The sequence below is a fragment of the Macrobrachium rosenbergii genome, chromosome 3, assembly GCF_040412425.1.
Source record: "Macrobrachium rosenbergii isolate ZJJX-2024 chromosome 3, ASM4041242v1, whole genome shotgun sequence".
NCBI lineage: Eukaryota > Metazoa > Arthropoda > Malacostraca > Decapoda > Palaemonidae > Macrobrachium > Macrobrachium rosenbergii.
The window spans coordinates 23,193,806-23,214,365 of record NC_089743.1 but is presented as its reverse complement, the minus strand read 5'-3'; the positions used below and the strand labels follow the sequence as shown (position 1 = coordinate 23,214,365).

Below are 20,560 nucleotides of genomic sequence, written 5' to 3'. Positions count from 1 at the left end.
TTTGTAGGAGATTATTGTCTGCACTATTTCTGCTCATTTTTTCCTCTATATTCTATTTTCATTTTTAGATTTAATACCTACATATTTACCTTCTAATCCCCACCTCCTTTCATACTGAACACTTTGACCGATCTGTCGTTCATCGCGTGATTAAAACCCTCATAGTATTTTTACTGCCAGAGCTTCAGATGCTCTTTCAAACAATTAGTATTTTCTTATAGAAATTCTTGGAAACATGGCGCAGGCTCTGGATTTTCTTTTAATAAGAGAAAGGAAAGGAATGGGAAGAAAGAAGGGAAAAACCTTTAACGTGTTTTTACGGGCGGGAAATAACATTTGCATACCGAACAGTCACTTGAGCTTGCTCACAGCCTTTCGCCAACTAAGCTACCTCAAACATCGCTGTTGACTCGGCGCTGTGTCAAGGATTCAAAGACACCGTATTCGGAAAAAGGTAAATTTCAAATTGTACGTCCCAAGAGCACATACACCAGCACCGAGGGCAAGAGAGAGCATATTTGAAAGTGTGGCGACTAGAAGAGTGCCGTCTTAAAGTCTAGGGTAATACATGATATAAGACAGTAGCGTTCATCCGTCTTGCAGGCATTGACATATTTTTAAGTTAAAGCATCAGTTATTTTCTTTAGCACTAGTTAACTTTTAGTACTTTGTTACTAGTATCTCTCTCTCTCTCTCACGCTATATATATATAATATATATATATATATAATAATATATATATATATATATATATATATATATATATATATATATATATATATATATATATATGCATTGTGTTTGTGGGAGGGTGCGTGCGATTTTTGCCAGATATCTCAGAGGTATTTCCCTTTCCCACGGTTTTTCTGATTTCGTGTTCTTTATACCAGCAATGTCAGTCGTTATCGAATGTTGGGAAAGACAGCTATTATTCAATGCTTTTTCGTTGGATAAAATCTCCAGTGCGTGAAAATTATATAAATGGAATCACAGATGTTAGCATGATTTGGCACGTTATATATATATGCATGTATGTAATTGTGGATTGTCGTGTCCATGTGTGTTTCTCGTTTCGTCATAAGCAAATACGGGGATAGATGGTAAATTTGCCGTCGCTTTGTGGGTGTGGAATGTCCGTAGATTTATCTTCTACCTGTGGTACTGGTTAAACGACAGCTCTCTCTCTCTCTCTCTCTCTCTCTCTCTCTCTCTCTCTCTCTCTCTCTCTCTCTCTCTCTCTCTCTCAGTTTGATGAGTGCGAAAACTGAATGATGTGGAAAATGTATTTTTTCTAGAAAAATGCATGGGTAGTAAATTTCAGTTCTTTTCATTTCATATCTCTCTCTCTCTCTCTCTCTCTCTCTCTCTCTCTCTCTCTCTCTCTCTCTCTCTCTCTATATATATATATATATATATATATATATATATATATATATATATATATATATATATATATATATATATATATATATATATATAAAATATTGTGCTAGTTTCTCTGGTTTTCTTCACAATTTTTGGAGAGCTTGCCACTACAAAACCTCGAATCCGAAATGCGTTTTTCATCAAAATTAAGACGTTTTCTCTAATATTGAGTGACTTGGCTACAGATAAAAATTACACGACGGCCATTGCCACATTCATACCTTAACTGCTGAGGTGTGGATGAATCCATTGTGCAGAAAAATTCCACAACAAAGCAAAGTCACACATGCATATAAACATATGTATACACACACACACACACATACATATATATATATATATATATATATATATATATATATATATATATATATATATATATATATATATATATATATATATATATATATATATATATATATATATTCTACGTAGACTGGGTGGATTCAATAGGTGCTATATTTCTCCTGTAGACTTTGATTTTTGGGATGAGGTTGTTAGGCCAAGCCTTTTTCCCCACACGTGGCAAAGAGTGCGCCTACCGACATTGTCGACATTTATTGGACATCATCCGAGCAAGTAATGACCAGACCCAACACTGCATATTTCCTGCACAGGAGACAAGATTTGCAACGAGTAGCATATGGATAGAAGCAGATAGATCAACAGCTACACATAAAGACGCACGCTCGCTAGCTGTGTAAATACGTATCTAAATATACAGATACGTTCCCATAGGGAGGTCGTGCCATCTGCGCACCTCACGCGGTGCAACGTAGACATTTACTTAAGGTTCTTTGCAGCATCCCTTTGGCCCCTAGCTGCAACCCCTTTCATTCTATTTACTATGCCTCCGTTCACATTCTCTTTCTTCCATCTGACTTTTCACCCTCTCCTAACAGTTGTTTCATAGTGTAACTAAGAGGTTTTCCTCCTGTTAAACCTTTCAGACATTTTTACTCACAATTTCCCTTTCAGCGCTGATTGACCTCATAGGCACTAGCACTTGGCTTTTGACTTGAATTTTATATATTCCCATAAGTTAAGTATTCCTTAGTTTAACCAGACCACTGAGCTGATTAACAGCTCTCCTAGAGAGGGCTAGCCCGAAGGATTAGATTTATTTTACGTGGCTAAGAACCAATTGGTTACCTAGCAATGGGACCCACAGCTTATTGTGGAATCCGAACCACATTATGGCGAGAAATAAATTTCTCTCACCAGAAATAAATTTCTCTAATTCTTCATTGGCCGGTCGGAGAATTGAACGCGGGCCCAGCATAGTGCTAGCCGAGAACGATACCAACCCGTCCAAAGAGGAACTATATATTCCTATAGAAAGGTATGGTTAGGCAGGAAGATGGGCAATTCAAACAACGTTCAACATGAAGCAAATAAAACGTCTCAAATGTACGTGAATGAATAGGGTGGCCATAAATGCCGAATGTCAATACGAAATGAATTGTTTCGTTTAAGAAAGAATGGAGGTTCGTGAAAACAAGCACACATAAAGCAGAGCACATTTAATGAAACTGGTTTCACAGTAACGTGGACGGTGAAATTACTGGTTTGAAAATGACAGCCGAGTAGACTCGAAAGCTCCTTGCACGAATTTGACATTCAATTTCTACCATGCTGATACTCGTTTATGCCTATGAATAAAATGTATCGGGTTATTAAGAAGTAAATCGTATACCCTGGTGCAATGCCTACCACTGCTGTATAGGAATACGTTTGGAAGAGCCAAGACAACTTATAACATTTTACCTACTGGACTCGACTTAAATCAGGTCATATATCCTATACCTCCTTGGCAAAATGTTAGATATAGGAAAAGACGATCGGGTGGAAATATAAGATTCTTAGAAACGATTGGATTTTACAAATTCTTCGTTGAACTTTTGAATATAGATGCTTTTTGGTAATGCATATATTTCATTAGAGGTTGGCAAGTATTTGATAAATTATATATAGTTTATGAAATGCTTCAGAACAGAGTTTAATAAAAAAAAGATGCTTTTATTAGTATTTCACCTAATATCATTAACGCATGTGAATTTCAGTCGCAGTTTTGATGTTCTGCTATCCTTAAAAACTCATTTTCTAATTAATACACAAATTCTTTCTACTCCATAGGTTTTTGTTTCATTTTTCTGCGATTAAAGTGACTTAGGCAAACTAGCATTTGGAAAAAAACAAAAATTGTCATTGAAAAATAGAAAGGCAGAGAATAAAAAAGACGTCTAAAAAAGTACACATCGGTGGGTTCGTGGTAAGTGCATTAAGGCCATGGCCGTGAAGACGAATGACGTGTTATCCAGGCCCTTCAATACAAAGGATTTCTCTCCTGCAATGTATTGATCAGTGCCGACGTGGCTTCAAGATTCCCTCGTTTTCGGTAAAATAAGCAAATTTTATCACGAAACTATATGAAGATGATGGTATTTCATACGCAATTGCAAAGTGTCATGTAACGCTTCGTTTCATTATGTTTTCAGCTTCACTGGTTCTGAATTGCATGTATGAGACAATTTTACTTTCTCTTTCAAGGCGTTTTAAGAATTTTAAATAACGCGCGTTGTCGTCTTGTTGACCGTTCCAACAATGCCGCAGTATGGATTTTTCACTTTGTTTGTTTAAAGGATGTTTTAACGATTTCCATTTACGTTAAATTCACAGAAAAGTTTTTGAATGTATTTTCTATTGAGTGAACTGAAATATGTTTTACCTACTATGAGGGAAAACAAACTTTTAAAGGGATATACATGTTGGCACGTGAATTTAACCAATCACCTGTGAGTGAATGGTAGTATTGTGTTGAAGGGAGTGATCGTGGTAGGTTATCGTCGGTTGAGTATGTGATTATTTCAAAGGTAAGGTTCATTCATGTTTTATTTGGTATGATGATTGATATAAATTATTTCTAAAGGCTGTAAAAAGACAACTGGGAGGTAAAGGTGTAATTTGCTTCCTTGTGAAAGAATATAAGAGAGAAAACATGAGCGGTTCACAGCGCAGGTCAGTAGCTATCTGTTGGGTGAATTCTCTTGTCTTGATATGCCTTCAGTCAAGATCAGATAAAAATGCAATTCCCTGTTAGTGCTTGACTAGATTTTATTGTGAAAAGGGACAAACAACACTCAGAACCTCATGCATGTAACTGTGTTTCGTACCACTTTGGGCAACGCCAAATTGAAAACGAATTCAGACGAGGAAATATGACATTCTCTGGAGGGTTTACATTTCGGGCTGAATTCAGTCAGCGGATTTGTATGCAGTTTTTCAGGTGCTGAGTGAGCATGATAGAGAATAACATTAAAAGGATATTTGCTTTCTTTTGCTTATTGCTGACGCATAATTCAGGAGTGTGGTTACATATTCGTTTTAAGTCAAAGCATTTTACAGTGTAGTGTCTTTAGGCTGTCTTAAACAGAGTGCCTACCGTTTCCCCCGCTACATTCATACTTAAACTGCTGAATCATGGATGAACCCCTTGTACAGAAAACTTCCGCAACATCCCTGCTCCACACACCTAACCTACTTAGAAGGCTTATGAGCAGCATGTCAAACCCCCTTACACTGATCATAATATGAAAAGTAGTGGTGCTGCCAAGTCATTGCTGCCAACATGGGATTCTAATGCACTGTACCCGAATGCAGAGAAGGCCCTGGTAGATGGTTGTGAATCCTTTGGGGGAGGAAATTCTTGGTAAATGGTAGAGTAGTTTATCATCTGAGGCCAACAGGCCACACACGTCTTTGTTGTGAACTGCTACTGTGTTGGCAGTAAGTGGTATAACCTGTTTGCTCATGGGAGTGCCATTTGTTTAAGAGGTTTAGTTGTAATAATATACTACAAAGCATAGGACTTCCTAGTAAAGGTTTTTAACCTTTTGGTCTTTTGATTGGAGGAAGTGCCCCCAAAATGGCAGTTGAACCACTAAACATAGGGCCAATGGCAATTTACATTCTCACTCATGGGAAATACCAGGAGATGAGAGCATTGTTGCTACCCTACATGGTGTGAGTCACCAAAATGGCCAGTGGCATGGGGTTTGCACTCCCCACACCGTGCATTCATATGCAAAAAACATATACGATATGTGTGTGTTTGTGTGTGTGTGTGTGTGTGTATATATATAATATATATATATATATATATATTAATATATATATATATATATATATATATATATATATATATATATATATATATATATATATATATATATATATATATATATATATATGGGTGTGCTAGAAATTTAGATAGTTCTGATTCTCAGCCCCATACCATTTTGATGCACGTTAGAGCTGATGCCTACTTATAATTGGGTTGACTGGTGGGCCTCAGTCCAGTAGTCAAACATCTAGTTACTTTAGATACCAATATGAATTGAGAGTTTTGTATTTGTTCTGCTTCATGTCCATTTGCAGATAGGTCTACCAGTCTGTACTGATTGGTGTAACTTGTGACGTTACTGATTGTATATACAGTTGTGCCTATGCAGTGTTGCATCATGTATTATAGAATATTTTTCTTTTAATATATAATATTGTTCTGTCATTCATGGTTATAAGCCCATTATGCTTGGTATCATGATGCTTCCAAAGATTTTGCCCCAGTCTTATGAAGTTATCCTTTTGCATTTTGTGAGATAAGTTGTTCCCATACCTTATGGGACAGACCTGTGAAGTGATGTGGCCTTGTCTTTTTTTTTTAAATGAGCTATTTGAAAACTGTTTGAAATATGGTTAATTTTTTATGTGATTCTAAATAAATTTATGTATTGTATATTAATTTCTTTTGTAAATCTTTGGTTAGCCCATTGCAATGTCTGCCATTCACTTTTGGTTGGGTTAGGTTGAAAAGGTGTTCTCAGCAAAGAGGGAAGCCCCCTGTTCAGGTAGGCCCCAGCAGAGTAGGTTAGCCTATGCTTGGAAGGTTAGGTTATGCTTTTCATTTTTTTTTTATTTTGCCATTATCCAAAAGCCCCCGTTTCACCGTGGAAGCCACTCATTATTAAATATAGTATAACAATGGGCATTTGCTTGTAATGGACTAACCAAGTATTTTTACCGGATATTAATCTCAGATGCATCAGAATTACATCAAAAACATCAGAAATTCCATATTTCACCAGTTTTAGAATGGTCATTGGAACATAAATCTTTACCTCAGTTTTCTCCTCATGCAGACACTTATCTTTTCATGTATACATGGTCCTCATTACTTCCGTTTTTTCTTAGATTTACTGTGAGTCCTACCTCTTTAAGATATAGGATGCATTCTATTAAGCAAGCTTCAAAAATCATGTGGTGTTTTGCTGATTAAAACAGAATCATCTGCATATTCTGAGATTGTCACATATTTATCATTATTCCAGTCCGAACCAACTCTGCCAACTTCAACCACTTTTTTCATTATTAATTCCATGGAAAGTGCATGTAGCAATAGTGAATTAACAGCGGGTGTTGCAGGGAAATATTAATTCATTTTCTGGGACACCTGCTGTTTACTACAAATTCACCTGACAAGATTATTAACATTAACTTTGTATCTACTTTGTTTGTGGATAATTTCAGTTAGCATTACAGGTATCTTTGCCTTGTCTTTAATGTGTCTTCGAATTCCCAGCCATCAGGCTTTGTTTCCTCATTCCATATACTGTACTGCAATACACTGTAGTTAGTATGCAAAGAGTTATTTCATTTTTGGCTAAAATGATCTGGACAGTAGTTCCATCATAGCCTAGTGTTTTTCTTTTCTTAAGTTCTTTATTAAAGGACATATGAATTCACTTGTTATTACTTCAGGTCCTTAGCTTCTGGCATATCAAATTATCCCCTCACATCACTTATTCATGTCCTATAAAAATATTCCATCTAGCATTGTTTTCTTTTGTTATTATTTACCCATTCCTCCCTTTGACAGGTATTTTCTCCTTTTACCAATGGGCATTTCATTAATAATTCTGTGAGATACTTTAACACCCGTGCTTCACCCTGAAAACATGGGTTAATCTGCATAAGGCGCCTGTTTTTAGATTTTCTTATATTGCATCTTGCCCATTAACTGCACCCTTCCACATGCAACTTTTGCTTTTGTCAATTCTATAATGTATCCCAGGTTTTACCTGATGCTCAGGGTTTCTGTTTCGTTATGCCCATGCCCAAGTACAGTACTTCTTTTTCAGCAGATTTGCATATGCCTCTTATGTTAGTCTAGTTTTCATTGATTGTCTGCACCTCCTCAGATATGGCCACTAAAACTGCAAATCATCCAACACTCATTTACAAAAGCCTCTTAATGTTCATTCTCCAGAAGCTTTGATTTTATTGTACTGTAGTAAACCTAGATTCTCTGTCAGCTTTTTTTGTTCAGTGCTTTTAATTTCCCCCATAATGTGGCAGTGACAAGTTTGTGATCACTCCTGACATCCGCTCCTTAGCTTCTAACATTCCTCTGCATTCTTTGTCTGTTTTCAGTAATGGCCAAGTGATCTGGTTTCTATGATTGCCATTTGGAGCTGTCAAAGTGTGTATGTGAATGTTTTAATGTTGAGAAAGAGTAGGGTACTTCCAATTAAGAATTTGTGTACAGTCTTGCCCTGGCCTTCCTTGCCCATTACCTTACATCCTCATACATTTGTTGTTCTTACCAATTTTAGCATTTAAATCACACCACCTCTAGCTTTTAAATCACAAGCAAGTTTTCATACATGTTTGCTTTTTTGCAATTTCTTTTATAAGATTGTTTAGTTTAGTTTTATATAAAATTCATCTTTTAGTGCAGTATAGAGTTCATTTGTTGATGCATCCACATTGTATGATCCTACACGTTAGTCTGCTGTTCACAGCTCTCCAGTCAGTCAGTGCCTTTTCTTGCATTGGTGTTGAGATCATTCCTACTCCTCCTCTACCAGTTACACATAACCCCCAGTCTTTCTTTTTGCATTTCTTTTCTAAGTTTTTCAGAGACAGCTAAGATATCCATTTTGTATCTCTTGAATTAATTTACCAGTTCCCATTTGATTCAGGGTTCTTACATTCTAATTCCCTTTTCCATATGAATAGAAATAATTAAGTAATCACAGTCCAAACTCCCACTATTCTGCTATCCTTCATTCTTTCAAATGTCTTTCTCAGTCAAGATCTTACAATGCATCTTCCTTGGTATACTGAGTGGTGATATGTCCGTAGTATTTTTCTTCTCACACACTCCTTTAACATACAATTTGAATTTCCTTCAAGTTTTTTGATTGTTATAATTTTCCAAAAATAAGGTCATGGAAATGGTCAAAATTAAAGCTGATGGATCATAAGTTTTAAGATAGGAAGGATTAAGGATTATAATTTTGCCAGTACCGGTACCATGCAGCACCATGCTTCAAATACTGCACTAAAATTTTGAACTTATGGAGGACAAATGCACTGGAGTGCTTGTATGCCCCATATTTGGGAAAGTCCTTGGGTTAAAGGATTGTAACTCAGATGAGACAAATACTGTAGTATAGTTTGCCAAAGTCCAAACCTGGCAAGGTGCAGATCATACTAGAAGTATAAAGAAGAAAATCAAGAATTAAAAATACAACAATAATTACAATATAATGCATGAAAATGTTATAAAAATTCTAATGGATATTTTAGAGGAATGTGCCACCAAAAGCATAAATGCCTATGTGAGCTTGGGAAAACAAAGATTAACAGAACTAAGACATTGGTGAAAACATTTGAATACACAACACCCAGACTATTCAGTAAGATTCCCCTTGAATGGAAGAAATGTTTTGAAAACCCAAGACATTACAGAAAAACTTAAGACCAATGTTGTTTATTCCAATAGTTTTAATGTGGAAGAAAGAACAAGTTATTCAAGAAAACTAAAAACTGAAAGAAATAAATGGACCCTGCCAGAGGGACAAAATGCCATCTGATGGTAGGGCCTCCAAAATTAATCCTGAGTGATTTGATACTTATCTGGGGTATCATTTTACCATAAGCACTTCCATGTAACAGTGCATTACATTACACGTGACTGGTTAAGTGGAGAGATGTGGGATCTACTGGCTAAGAGACAGACAGATCGCAAAGGTTCAGAAGATTTTGGCATGTGAAAAGAAGGGATAAGGAGCAGTTTGTTAAAAAGTAGTAGATATGGAAGTATATCAGGACAGAGGCCTGTAGGAAGGTCAAGGAAATAAAATTGGGAATAGGTGAATAGTTATTGCATTTTCACAGTAATGTTATCCATATTTTGTTGAAGTTCTGTGATGTTATACTTTGTTTATTTTGAAACTGGGTTTTGATGCTTGTAAATTTAAATGTGTGTGATGCCTCTTCAAAGTGTCATGCTCTGTTTGTCTTAGTTTTTCATATGTAGACAAGAAAATTTTCAACTTTTGTTCATACATGATTTATATTAATTTGTTTATTCTTAGTATTATACAGTACTGTATATTGCTATTCATGCTTTTTCCACAAACGTGAACTTTGTCTTATGAATTTTGGTCTTGCAGTATTATGATTAGTAACATAAATAATAATCTGCATTCTCTTCATACACCTCTTTTTGAAGAGCGTAAATGATACTGTTTACTTATTTATAAACATCTGGTAAGTGCTTGGAATATGTAAATGATAGGTTGTTTGAAGGAATAGTTACAAATCAGTGTAGGCCAAACCAGAGAGATATACTGTATATTTGCATTGACCTCTTTGTTACTGGGAAAGAAAAAATAACCAAACAGTTAGTTTCTCTTTTACCATGAGAGAAGTACCTTCCTTCATTTTAAGAGAAAAGTCTTCCTTTTTATTGCTTTTGCCTTGTGGAGTGCTAGCCTAATGCTGCAGGCAGTATTAAGGTTGTCAAGTGTCTTTTGTGCCTCAAGATATACCTCTGATATCCAAATTGTATGGATTTTTAAATGGAGATGGAAATTGGTTTGTAGAAAAAAGCCTATGAGAAGGCTTTAGAAGTTTTAGAGGGGGAGTGCAAATAAGGCTATTTCTCTCTTAGTATTAATTATGTATTGTAAATTTTAGCTTCAAGTTCATTTAAGTTAATCACCTCAGTTCTTAGTAAACCTTTCATAATTATAGATTTGTTTCAGTTCAGACCCATTACAATACTTTGTCAGCCAGGTTTGGTAGGCATCTGCTGGAGATCTCGTGGTAGGCTACCTGATACCTTCCTTGAAACCTTGCAAGGAAAGCCTGTCCCTCACAGAAGATGCTGCATTGTCAGTGGAGGTACCAGAACAGATGTGGTCGCCAAAGCAGTGTGGGCCACAGTGGTATAGTTCTGTTGGTATAACATTTTGTTTGTGGTCATTGAATACCCTAGGCATGAGTGTCATTCTGAGACTGGAGTGACCCACATTTGGGAATTACTCAATGGATCAGGTGGAACAGCAGAAAAGCATACTTAATTATTTTATATAAGTAACTTACCCAGTAATTAAATAGGTATTTGTTTCTCTTATCCGGCAGCTTAAAATTTTGAAAATTGCAGGTCGCACTCATTTGTCTTGGAGTAGGTGATGTGCCTCGCCCACTTTCGGGGGGAAAGCGAGGAACAACTTAGCAAAGAGCTCAGTTTGTTTCTGCTGGCTGATGGTTGAAGTACCGTGGTTGGCAGCGGCTTGATTTTGGAATTTGTCAATTGGTGAAGTATTCCTTTGTAAGCCTTGCAGTTTTTATTAGTTAGTGATTGGCGAGACCTGATCATTGGATCACGACCCTTTTTTCCCGTTTTTTGGACTTGGTAGTTTAATTTTTCATAATGTCTGACACTAATGCTTCTAGTTTTAGGTGTTGCAGCAAAGGCTGTAGTGCATGTCTGACTAAGGAATCATGTGATTCTCATACGATGTGTACTGTTTGTAGATGCGCAGAGTGTAACGACTGGGACTTAAAAAGTGAAAGACATTAGATTCTCATTTGAAGAACCTTGCTAGGGATAAAAGGAAAGCAACCACCAGGGAGATTAGTAAACCAGCTAGTCAGGATTTGTCTCCTAAATCAGGCATGAATGTTCCTTTAATTTCTGTGAACCCAGTCCCATCTCCTCATTTCCGATCCAAACACCATGGCCAGTCTTGAGTCAAAAATTGACAAGAGATTTTAATTAATTGTAGAATCAATCGCCCAGTTAGCTTATTCGGTTAAAGTGCTAATGGATAATAAAGGTGATTCAGAGCGCCCGGTGGCACCCAGTGCTAGTGCAGTATTAGTGGAGGAGGTGGCTGTTCGGCCTGCCTATTCTCCTAGGCCAAGGTCATCTCCCAAGGATCGTCGTTTGGAGTCCGAGCGCCCATCAGTGCATCAGTCAGCACCGGAGCGCCCATCAGCTCCCGTTCGTGATTTGGGGCCCGAGCTCCCAGTTAGCGACATATGTCAGGTGCCCGAGCTCCCGCACGTTCCTTTTCTGTCACCCGTTCTTCCTGTGTCTTCGGAGCGCCCATCAGTGCCCACTTGTCTTCCATCCCAGCAAACTGCTTCAGGCGCTCATGCTGTTGGAGCGTCTTCGGCTTTTCAGTCTCCTACAGTCATTGATCCTATCCAAAGTAAACTAGACAGTATTTTGAATCTACTTAAGAAAGTTCCTCCATCTGGCCAGGCGCCTGCAGAGTTACTCTTGTCGCCCTTATCTTCTGAGGAAGAAGTCGTAGCTGATCAGGAGGCATTGGGTGACACGCCTTCTACGGCGTATGCCTCCTTGCAGAGGTTTATATTAGCTTCTTTTCTCCAGCTACTCCCTCCTCTCTTGCTTTGGCATTTTTTATGGAGGCTCAGACTGCTGGTTCATCCAAGTTGCCTAAGTTAGTCCTCTCTTCTTCAGCGAAGAAAACACTGAGTGACATTGAAGGGTGGCTAGCAGAGAAGAGAGGGGAGGCTACATATGAGGCCTCTTCAGTATTTTCTAAGAGCCAGCTGGAACAGGAAGAAGTTCCCAAACTCATTTGCTTTTCCAGTAACAAGGGAAATAAAGGATCTATGCTGGTGGAATTGCAAGAGAAGATTGACAGAAGGGAAGTCTCTTCTCCCTCTGAACCCCAACCTAGAGTTCTCAGACACATCAGATCTAGGTTGGGGAGCTCTCCTGGGAAGCAAAGAGATCTCAGGAATGTGGTCCTAAGAACAGATCTTGGCACATAAACATGAAGGAGCTAATGGCAGCACACCTAGGCCTTCAATTCTTTGCTTCAGAAGTTCACAGCAAGATAGTGGCAGTACATTCCATTCGGACAGCACGACTGCACTGTCCTACATCAAGAAACAGGGAGGGACACACTCTTTCTCCCTGAACGAGACAGCAAGGGACCTTCTCCTCTAGTTGGACCAGAACAACACCAGAGTAGTGACCCACTTCATACAATGGAAGCTCAGTGTTCTAGCGTACGAATTAAACTGCCAGAAACAAGTTCTCCCAACAGAGTGGGTGTTAGACCCACTAGTTTGTCTGGATCTATGGAAACTGTTGGGGAAACCTATGTTAGATCTGTTTGCGTCCTCCAGGAACCATCGGCTCCGTCTTTTTTGTTCACCAGTCCCAGACCCTCTAGCTTGGGTGACCAATGCAATGTTGCAGGACTGGTCAAACAAAGAATTTTATGCCTTCCCTCCATTCAGTATGGTGAGGCAGGTATTAAACAAATTCCGGTCCCACCAAAATGCATCCACGATACTGATAGCTCCCTTTTGGCCAGCGAAGGAATGGTTCCTGGATCTGCTAAAACTTCTCGCAGACTTTCTGAGACTGCTACCTCAAAAGCAGCAACTACTCAAACAGCTGCACTTCAGATGGTTTCACCGAAACCTGTCTACTCTGGCCCTGACAGGATACAGACTGTTAAGCGATTACTCAAGAGGAAGGGCCTTTCAAAAGCAGCTGCCGATTCTATTGCAAGGTGCAGAAGGCAGTTGTTTGAGAGAGAGAGTCTACCAGGCAAACTGGACTATCTTCAGGGCATGGTGTTGGGGAGACAATGTCTCCTCTACTAAAACATCTATAGCAGAAGTAGCAGATTTTCTGCTATACCTACAAACTTCTAGAGGTCTCCCAACCTCCACCATGAAGGGGTGTAGAGCAATGCTAGGCTTTGTCTTCCTCCACAGAGGAACGGACTTATCCTCCAACCAGGACTTGTCAGATCTAATTAAGTCCTTTGAGTCAGTTAAGCTGAAGGAAGTTCCATTAGTCTCGTGGAACTTAGACATTGTTCTTAGATGGCTATCCAGCCCTCGCTTTGAGCCTATGGACTCTATCTCTTTAAGAGATCTTATTAGAAAGACTTTCTCTGGTCGCTTTGGCAACAGCAAAAAGGGCCAGTGAGATTCATGTCCTTGACAAAAGAATTGGCTTTTCACAAGGAAATGCAGCTTGTTCTTTTTCATTGATGAATTTTTTTAGCTAAGAACGAAACACCATCAAAACCATGTCCTCACTCCTTTACTATTAAGAGCCTATCTGAAGTTGTAGGTCCAGCTGAAGAAGAGAGCACTCTCTGTCCTGTGAGGGCACTTAAATATTACTTCCACAGAACGAATTCAATTCGGGGAACTTCAAGCAGCCTTTGGTGTTCTGTAAGAAACCCCTCTAGGCCTCTGTCCGAGAATGCCCTGACATTCTTTCTTAGGGACATCATATCAGATGCCCACTCCATGCTTGGAGAGAGTCTTTTCCTTCATGTAAGGTAAAAGCTCATGAGATTCAGGTAGTTGCTACTTTTTTAGCGTTTAAGCGAAATTTATCCCATGCTTTTATTTTACAACCAACCTTTCAGAAATGTATATCGGTTTTCGCTTCCCATTAATTAAGGGATATAGAAATAGTAGTTTTATGCAGCTGGTGTGGTGTTGGGGGAGGAAACATAGGAGGCAACGTTCGTCTTTTATATCTTCACCTTGTATAAGCTGTTGAGTCATACGGGAGCCTGGGAGTACTGTGTACGTGGAGTACCCTCCAGTCTTTTCTTTTTAACGGTTGGGTATTGGTGTTTTGATATAGTTTTGGTGGCTTTTGGTGACTGTATTTTTTACTCTGCTTTATTGTGTATGGTACTGCACCCTGGGTAGGGCATCCTTATTCTTTGCTAGCCATTGGAATTGGTCCATCGCTGCAAAGCACTCACTGTAGTAGCAGGTGCTTCAGGCTGCCTCACCTCTACAAAATAAGATGAGCACCAACCAGAGAGAGTATCTACCTGTAGCAGCTCTCCTATCAGGTAAGGAGCAACAAACATTGATTCAATGTTAGCAAGTTTTCTATTATCAAATTCATTACCATTCATAGTGTATTGGGGCAGACATGTCCAAGCCTTCCCACCTCCTCTCAATGTGGGAATCAGCTATGTAATTACTGGGTAAGTTACTTATATAAAAATGACATTTTTATAATAAAATAAATTGTTGTATTTACTTAGCCAGTAATTACATGATCGGAGCTCTCCCTCCTCCCCTCACATGGACATAGGGGCATAAACAAATTGAGCTCTTTGTTAAGTTGTTTCCCCCCCCCCCCCCGAAAGTGGGTGGGGCACGCCACCTACCCCAAAACAAAACAGTGTGACCCACGAATTTCAGAATTTTAAGCTGCCAGATAAGTGAAACTAATAGCTATGTAATTACTGGGTAAGAATATATAAAACTTTATTTTATTATAAAAACGTCATTTTTATTCCAAGGGTTTGGAAGGTAGCCTATACGGCACTGGCAGGCAGAACACTTGGGAGCTTCCTGTTTAACTGCACGATGAAAAAGTCAATCACTGGCATTCCCCAAACCTTGAACAACTTTATTTTCATGCAGGCATAGTGAGCACTCTGTCCCTACAACTTGCTTCTGCTCACTGAGCTGATTGGCTAATATGTTTTGATGTCCCAGGATCTTTCTGGTCAGCAGAGTGACGGTTACAGATGCTAAGACTAACATGAAAGTCTTAAGTGTAGCTTCTCTGTCAGGAATCTCCCTCAAGGCTTCATACTTCACTGGTGTGAGAAAATCAAGGATGACTGTTCAGGTGCTTCAAGCACATGGAAACCTGTAAAGAGGCAGAGTGGTCCAACCCCTTAAGCCAGAAGGCTAGGAAAAGGGCTGAACAGTAGTCCTTGCTGCAGAACTGAAGAGGAGCTTTTCTCAGTAGAGGTAGACAACAAAGTCCATAATCTGCTGAAAAGTGGCTCTTACCAGAGAGGTCCCCTCTGACAGCACCAACCACAGATCTGCTGTAAATCTCCTGATTATACCTGATGTCTCCCATGCAACCCTGAAAGAAAAGCTTGTCTTTGGCAAGAGATGCTGGTTAGTCTCCATCACTGAAGTGCAAGTGACTCCATGGGCAGGTGGTACCTGAGCAGATGTGGCTGCCAAAGCACTGTCCCACAGGAGTAGTTCTTTCATTGCCTCAACAAGAAGGCCAGGCAACCAGGGATACAATTCAGCTTGAGGTCATTGAGTAGCCACTGGAGTCATTCTGAGATTGGGATTGACCCACAGTTGGTGATCACCAGGCAGCCCATTGATTTAGCACTGGGGAGCAGAACACAGTTAATTCTGGTTTAGCCACATAGTGAACAAGTCGATCACTGAGACTCCCAAATCTTGAACATCTTTCCCCTTTGTGCAGGTGTAGAGACTACTCCATGCCTATGACCTATCCCAGGCTGATTTGTTGATATATTGTAACAAACTGGGAAGTGTCTGGGCAACAGTTTGAAAGGATGGTGAGCCACCTACTTGTACTTTCCCTGTCACCTTGCAGTGAGAGATAGAGACCATTCCCTTTTGCTTGCTGACATATGATACAGTGGTTGTGTTGTCCCACATCAGCACAACTGACTACACCATCAGCTGATCCTTGAGACCCTGATGTGCATTAGAGAATCCTGTCAAGTTTGCATACCCAAGGTGAATGAGCCACAAGTGTCAGGGGATCAATGCTGGATAAATACTGTTGCTTTAGGCACTACCGAAGCTAACTTATGGGTATCCCCATGGGCATAAGTTTCTCCATAGAAGGAAATTTTATGTGCAGTATAATTTTATTATTATTGTGAGAAAAATTTTATACCAGTAACAACTCTCACTTTCTATGGGTGCTGTCACATAATGGTGAGTTAGCTTGTGGGCCCTTTCTTTTGCCCTTCTTTTTCATAGTTGATGCCCATCCTGTTGTTCGGTATTGAGATGCGCAGTTTTTTTGGGCAGTTTATCTTCTCTGTGTTTCATTTGGAATACAAACCTATGCTTTCACAAGTGGAGTGCTCAGTGCAAGGCACTCTTAGATTTGTGTCTTAGGAAAAATACAGATGACTTTAAAATTTGGTATTTTTCCCATTTACAGCCACATAGCTTGTTTTAGTTCAGGTTTCATTTCTTCAAAGGACTTTGGTTCCTTCTTAAAACTGAATATGGTATATAGTCACATGAAGGATTTGGAATTTATCCATTTTCTTGAGCACCAAGTACTACAACTCAATCTTTAGTGTTCATCCCTCCGCAGTGCAAATTTTTGGCTTATATTAAACACCTTACTCAATTTATTCATGTCAGAAGAGACAGAAATATTTTGAAAATGAGTATTTTTTAACATACAAACCTATAACCCATCCTTCACACAAAGTTCCTTTGCCACTTATCAGCCTTTCTTTCACAGTTTCAACTGAATGTGTGTGAGCGTGGCAATGAAGTACCTGTAATACGTTTGTGTTATCACATAATGTAACATTTGCAAGATCAGTTTGTATTTTTTCTCAGTGTAGATGTTTTGACCTGCAGATAATGTCAGAAGTAAATGCTTAACCATGTAAAGCACATGATGTATGCTAGAAAATACTCTTTGTTCTAAGATAGGTACAACATTCAATTATTAGTGTGTTTGCTGCATGATGAATTTGTAACATATAAGAAGTTACAGTCATTTATACATTTAATTTCTCTCTCTCTCTCTCTCTCTCTCTCTCTCTCTCTCTCTCTCTCTCTCTCTCTCTCTCTCTCTCTCTCTCTCTCTCTCTCTCTCTCAATTAGGCAGGCACTTAGTCTGTTATGAAGTCAAGATTTATGTTTGTATATTCTCACGAATGTAATTATTCTTATCCCATTTATAACAGGTTTTCCATTTTTATTGCAGAGTCAGTGAGAGACTGGGAACTTAAATACCTCACCATGTACAACCAGTACAGTAATGTGGCGGAAGAACTAAGCCGTCTCCACCTTAATAATGCTTCTCCACAACGTTATTCCCCAGGTGGGGGAAAGAAAGTGGGGCCTGAAGTCCCTCCAAAGCCAAAGAAGTCTGGCGGTGTTCCTCATTCACAGATGCATATTCTTGTGAGTACATTATGTTGCCTGTAATTTTGATACTTTTTTGTTACAAATTTTTTTGTGGAAAAACTGAAATTTCAAAACTTCAAACCAATCCATGCACTGTCTTGCAAAAAATATTATTACTGGTAATTTGGTGTATGTAAGGTTAGGTTATGACAGATCTAACTCATACACAGTGAAATACAGTTGAACTGTCACTTGTATATTTGTTGTTTGTGGTCAGCGATTCTTTATTTACTCTTAAGAAATTTTTTACCTCCCCAGTGATAGATGGTTACAGACAGAGGAAATGTTAAAGTTATAAAAGAGAATTAATGTTGTCTGGTACTTATGTACATGAATCATGAAATAAGGATAAAGATGATATTGCAGTAGCCATGTAAAGATGATGTGTAGAGAGAGAGAGAGAGAGAGCTGTTCACATAGGCTTATGTTACTAAGATTTTGATGACAGATAGTCTTGTAGAAAGTAAAGTTACAGATTGGGTAGGAATATACAGTAACAGTAAAACAGACCACAGGACAGATTTCAGTTCCTGCTCCTAAATTCTTTTATGCCTCCATGATTACTGAAGGAAAAATCCAAGCTAATTTAAGATGTACTTTTTCTAAGACTAAACAAGCATTAGGTAACATTTTCTTTGGTACTTATCGTCTGATACTGTGGTGCTTCTCCCCAGATATTCATTTTAAGGACTTTGAGAATAATCTAGAGAATCCCAGCAATTGTATTGGTCAAGATCTGGTTATTTTTCCATTAATTTTGAAAACATCTTTGGTGCTTTCCCAAAAAATTTTCCCACCAAGTATTTTTCTATTGAAACATTTTTTGGCTGAAAGTTAAGCTATATTTAGCCTGTTTCAAAATTGATTAAGATTGGTAATTGTAATATTTAATGGTTTTTGAGTATCCTTTTAATGATTCCCAAAGTTGTTGCAACGTTCATTTTTCACTAAAAAACAGCTACTATCTAACTCATTTTCCTCCAAGTCAACTGTAGATGATTTCATTGCACCTGACCATGTCACTTAACATAAAATTTTCTAATTGCTGTCTTTTGTAATTTCCATATGCAAAGTCCATAGAGCCCTGAAATATTGGAAGAATGAGAGTTTATTGGCCTTATAGCGTTCTTCATTTCCTTAGTGAGTTTGTAAAGTAGACTGTAGTTTGCTAATTTTTTTTATTCTACACTGGTATCAGTCTGTCATGGAAGCACTATTTGTACAGCCTTTGCTTAAGAATAGTGATCATTAATCCATCAAATGATTGTATTGCTTTCATTCACTATCTAAAGTCATAGGAATTCTACTCAGTGCTTGTCTTATAAAACAATTGGAATTTCACAGTCTTCTTTCTAGTCATGAGTATGATTTCCATAAGGCAAGGTCAATTGATGAACTGTCCAACCTTTATCCCATCTGGTCATTCTTCTTTAGGAACTCTGGCAAAGTTGTCATTGTTCTTACTATTTTTAAAGTTTGTGGCCAAACTTCTTGCAATCCTCTTCTATTGAGTCCAGTAGTTCTCCATCTCACTGGATGTTTTGGGCGTCCAGAGCGTGGATAAGTAACAGTCTGTTAAATAGCAAAACCCATATACAGTACTGTAGTGTAGCCAGTGCTATAGCTGAATATTTTCCAGGTATCCCATAGCTAACAATGATTCCTCATAGATTCTAGGATATATTTTAGAGATTTATGTAAAAAGGTAGCTTGGCAAAAACTCAACATTAACAGTGGAGCTGATAAGTGCAGGAATCTGTGAAGTTAAAAATTTTACTGTATTATCATGTTTCTTATTAAATTAGTCTTTCTTGGTGATATATTTATTCTTTTCCCCATCTATGTAAAATTATTTCTTATTGATGTGTTCTTTTCCTTGCTGTTTTCATGAATCTGTTCTCTAATTACCTTTTTTTTTTTTTCATCTTTTCATTGTTAACCTCTATCAAATTTGCCTCATCAGAGCACTCTCACAGTGTCACTTAAGTACGAATAATATTATCAACTCAATCTTTTATTGTTCCTGCATCTCATACTTCACCACCTTCGCAAAAATGATTGAAAATTTGGAAACAATCTTTCCAAAAAAAAAAAAGATTGGGACATAGAAATAAACAGCAGCTTGTCTGTAAGGATTATGTAATGGGCCTGGCTATGTTTTCTTCTGAGAAGGTGATTGTGATTCCCAAATGCTGTGTGTACTTTACAGTAAGTAACTGCTTCTGATTTATGATTAGTTTATCAAATTTTAACTGGATGATAAGTTTTGATGTGGTATTCCTATTCACTAGCATCCTATTAAATAAAGTACTCAGATTCATGAAATTAGAAGTGGATGAAGATATCCAGATACCAGTGGGTAAAATATGCAAGGGTAGTATGTCTAACCAAGTGATGCATCTATAGCTCATTAACAGTGACGCCAAATGAAAAATATTTTGCATAGAATAAAAGTTCTTCAGCGTGCCAAAATCTACCGTAAAAGTAACTTATCTGGCCAGTTTGTATAAGGGATTTTTAGAAGTGTCTGTGTTGCCAGAATTAACATTGTGGGAATCAAATTAATATTGTGGGTACAGTATGTAGATGATATTTTTGATTTACAGTATTGGAAGTGGAAGCAGAGGCACAATTACAGTACTGTATTTTATTCTTTTAAAGTCTAAAGAACCTCATATCTCATTGGTAGTGGGCCAAAACACTTTCACATGTATCAGCAGAAAAAAATCGGTTGGGTTTCATAACTAAAGTGTACTGTAAATCCACACACACAAATTCCTACATTCATTATTTTTCACAC

The 20,560-nt window shown here is 38.1% G+C and overlaps 1 protein-coding gene across 2 annotated transcripts in view; it reads left to right on the top strand.

Moving 5' to 3' along the window:
* The first annotated feature begins 4,202 nt into the window (after positions 1–4,202).
* The window catches only part of Zyx (lipoma-preferred partner zyxin), a 167,402-nt gene continuing 151,044 nt past the window's right edge, over positions 4,203–20,560 (top strand). The window contains exons 1-2 of one of the 2 annotated variants that reach the window (XM_067128392.1): positions 4,203–4,298; positions 17,558–17,757. In XM_067128392.1, coding sequence (XP_066984493.1) covers positions 17,593–17,757 — 165 coding nt within the window. In that variant the 5' untranslated portion in view covers positions 4,203–4,298; positions 17,558–17,592. The remainder of the gene's footprint in view (positions 4,299–17,557; positions 17,758–20,560) is intronic. The other variant, XM_067128382.1, reaches the window with a different exon arrangement.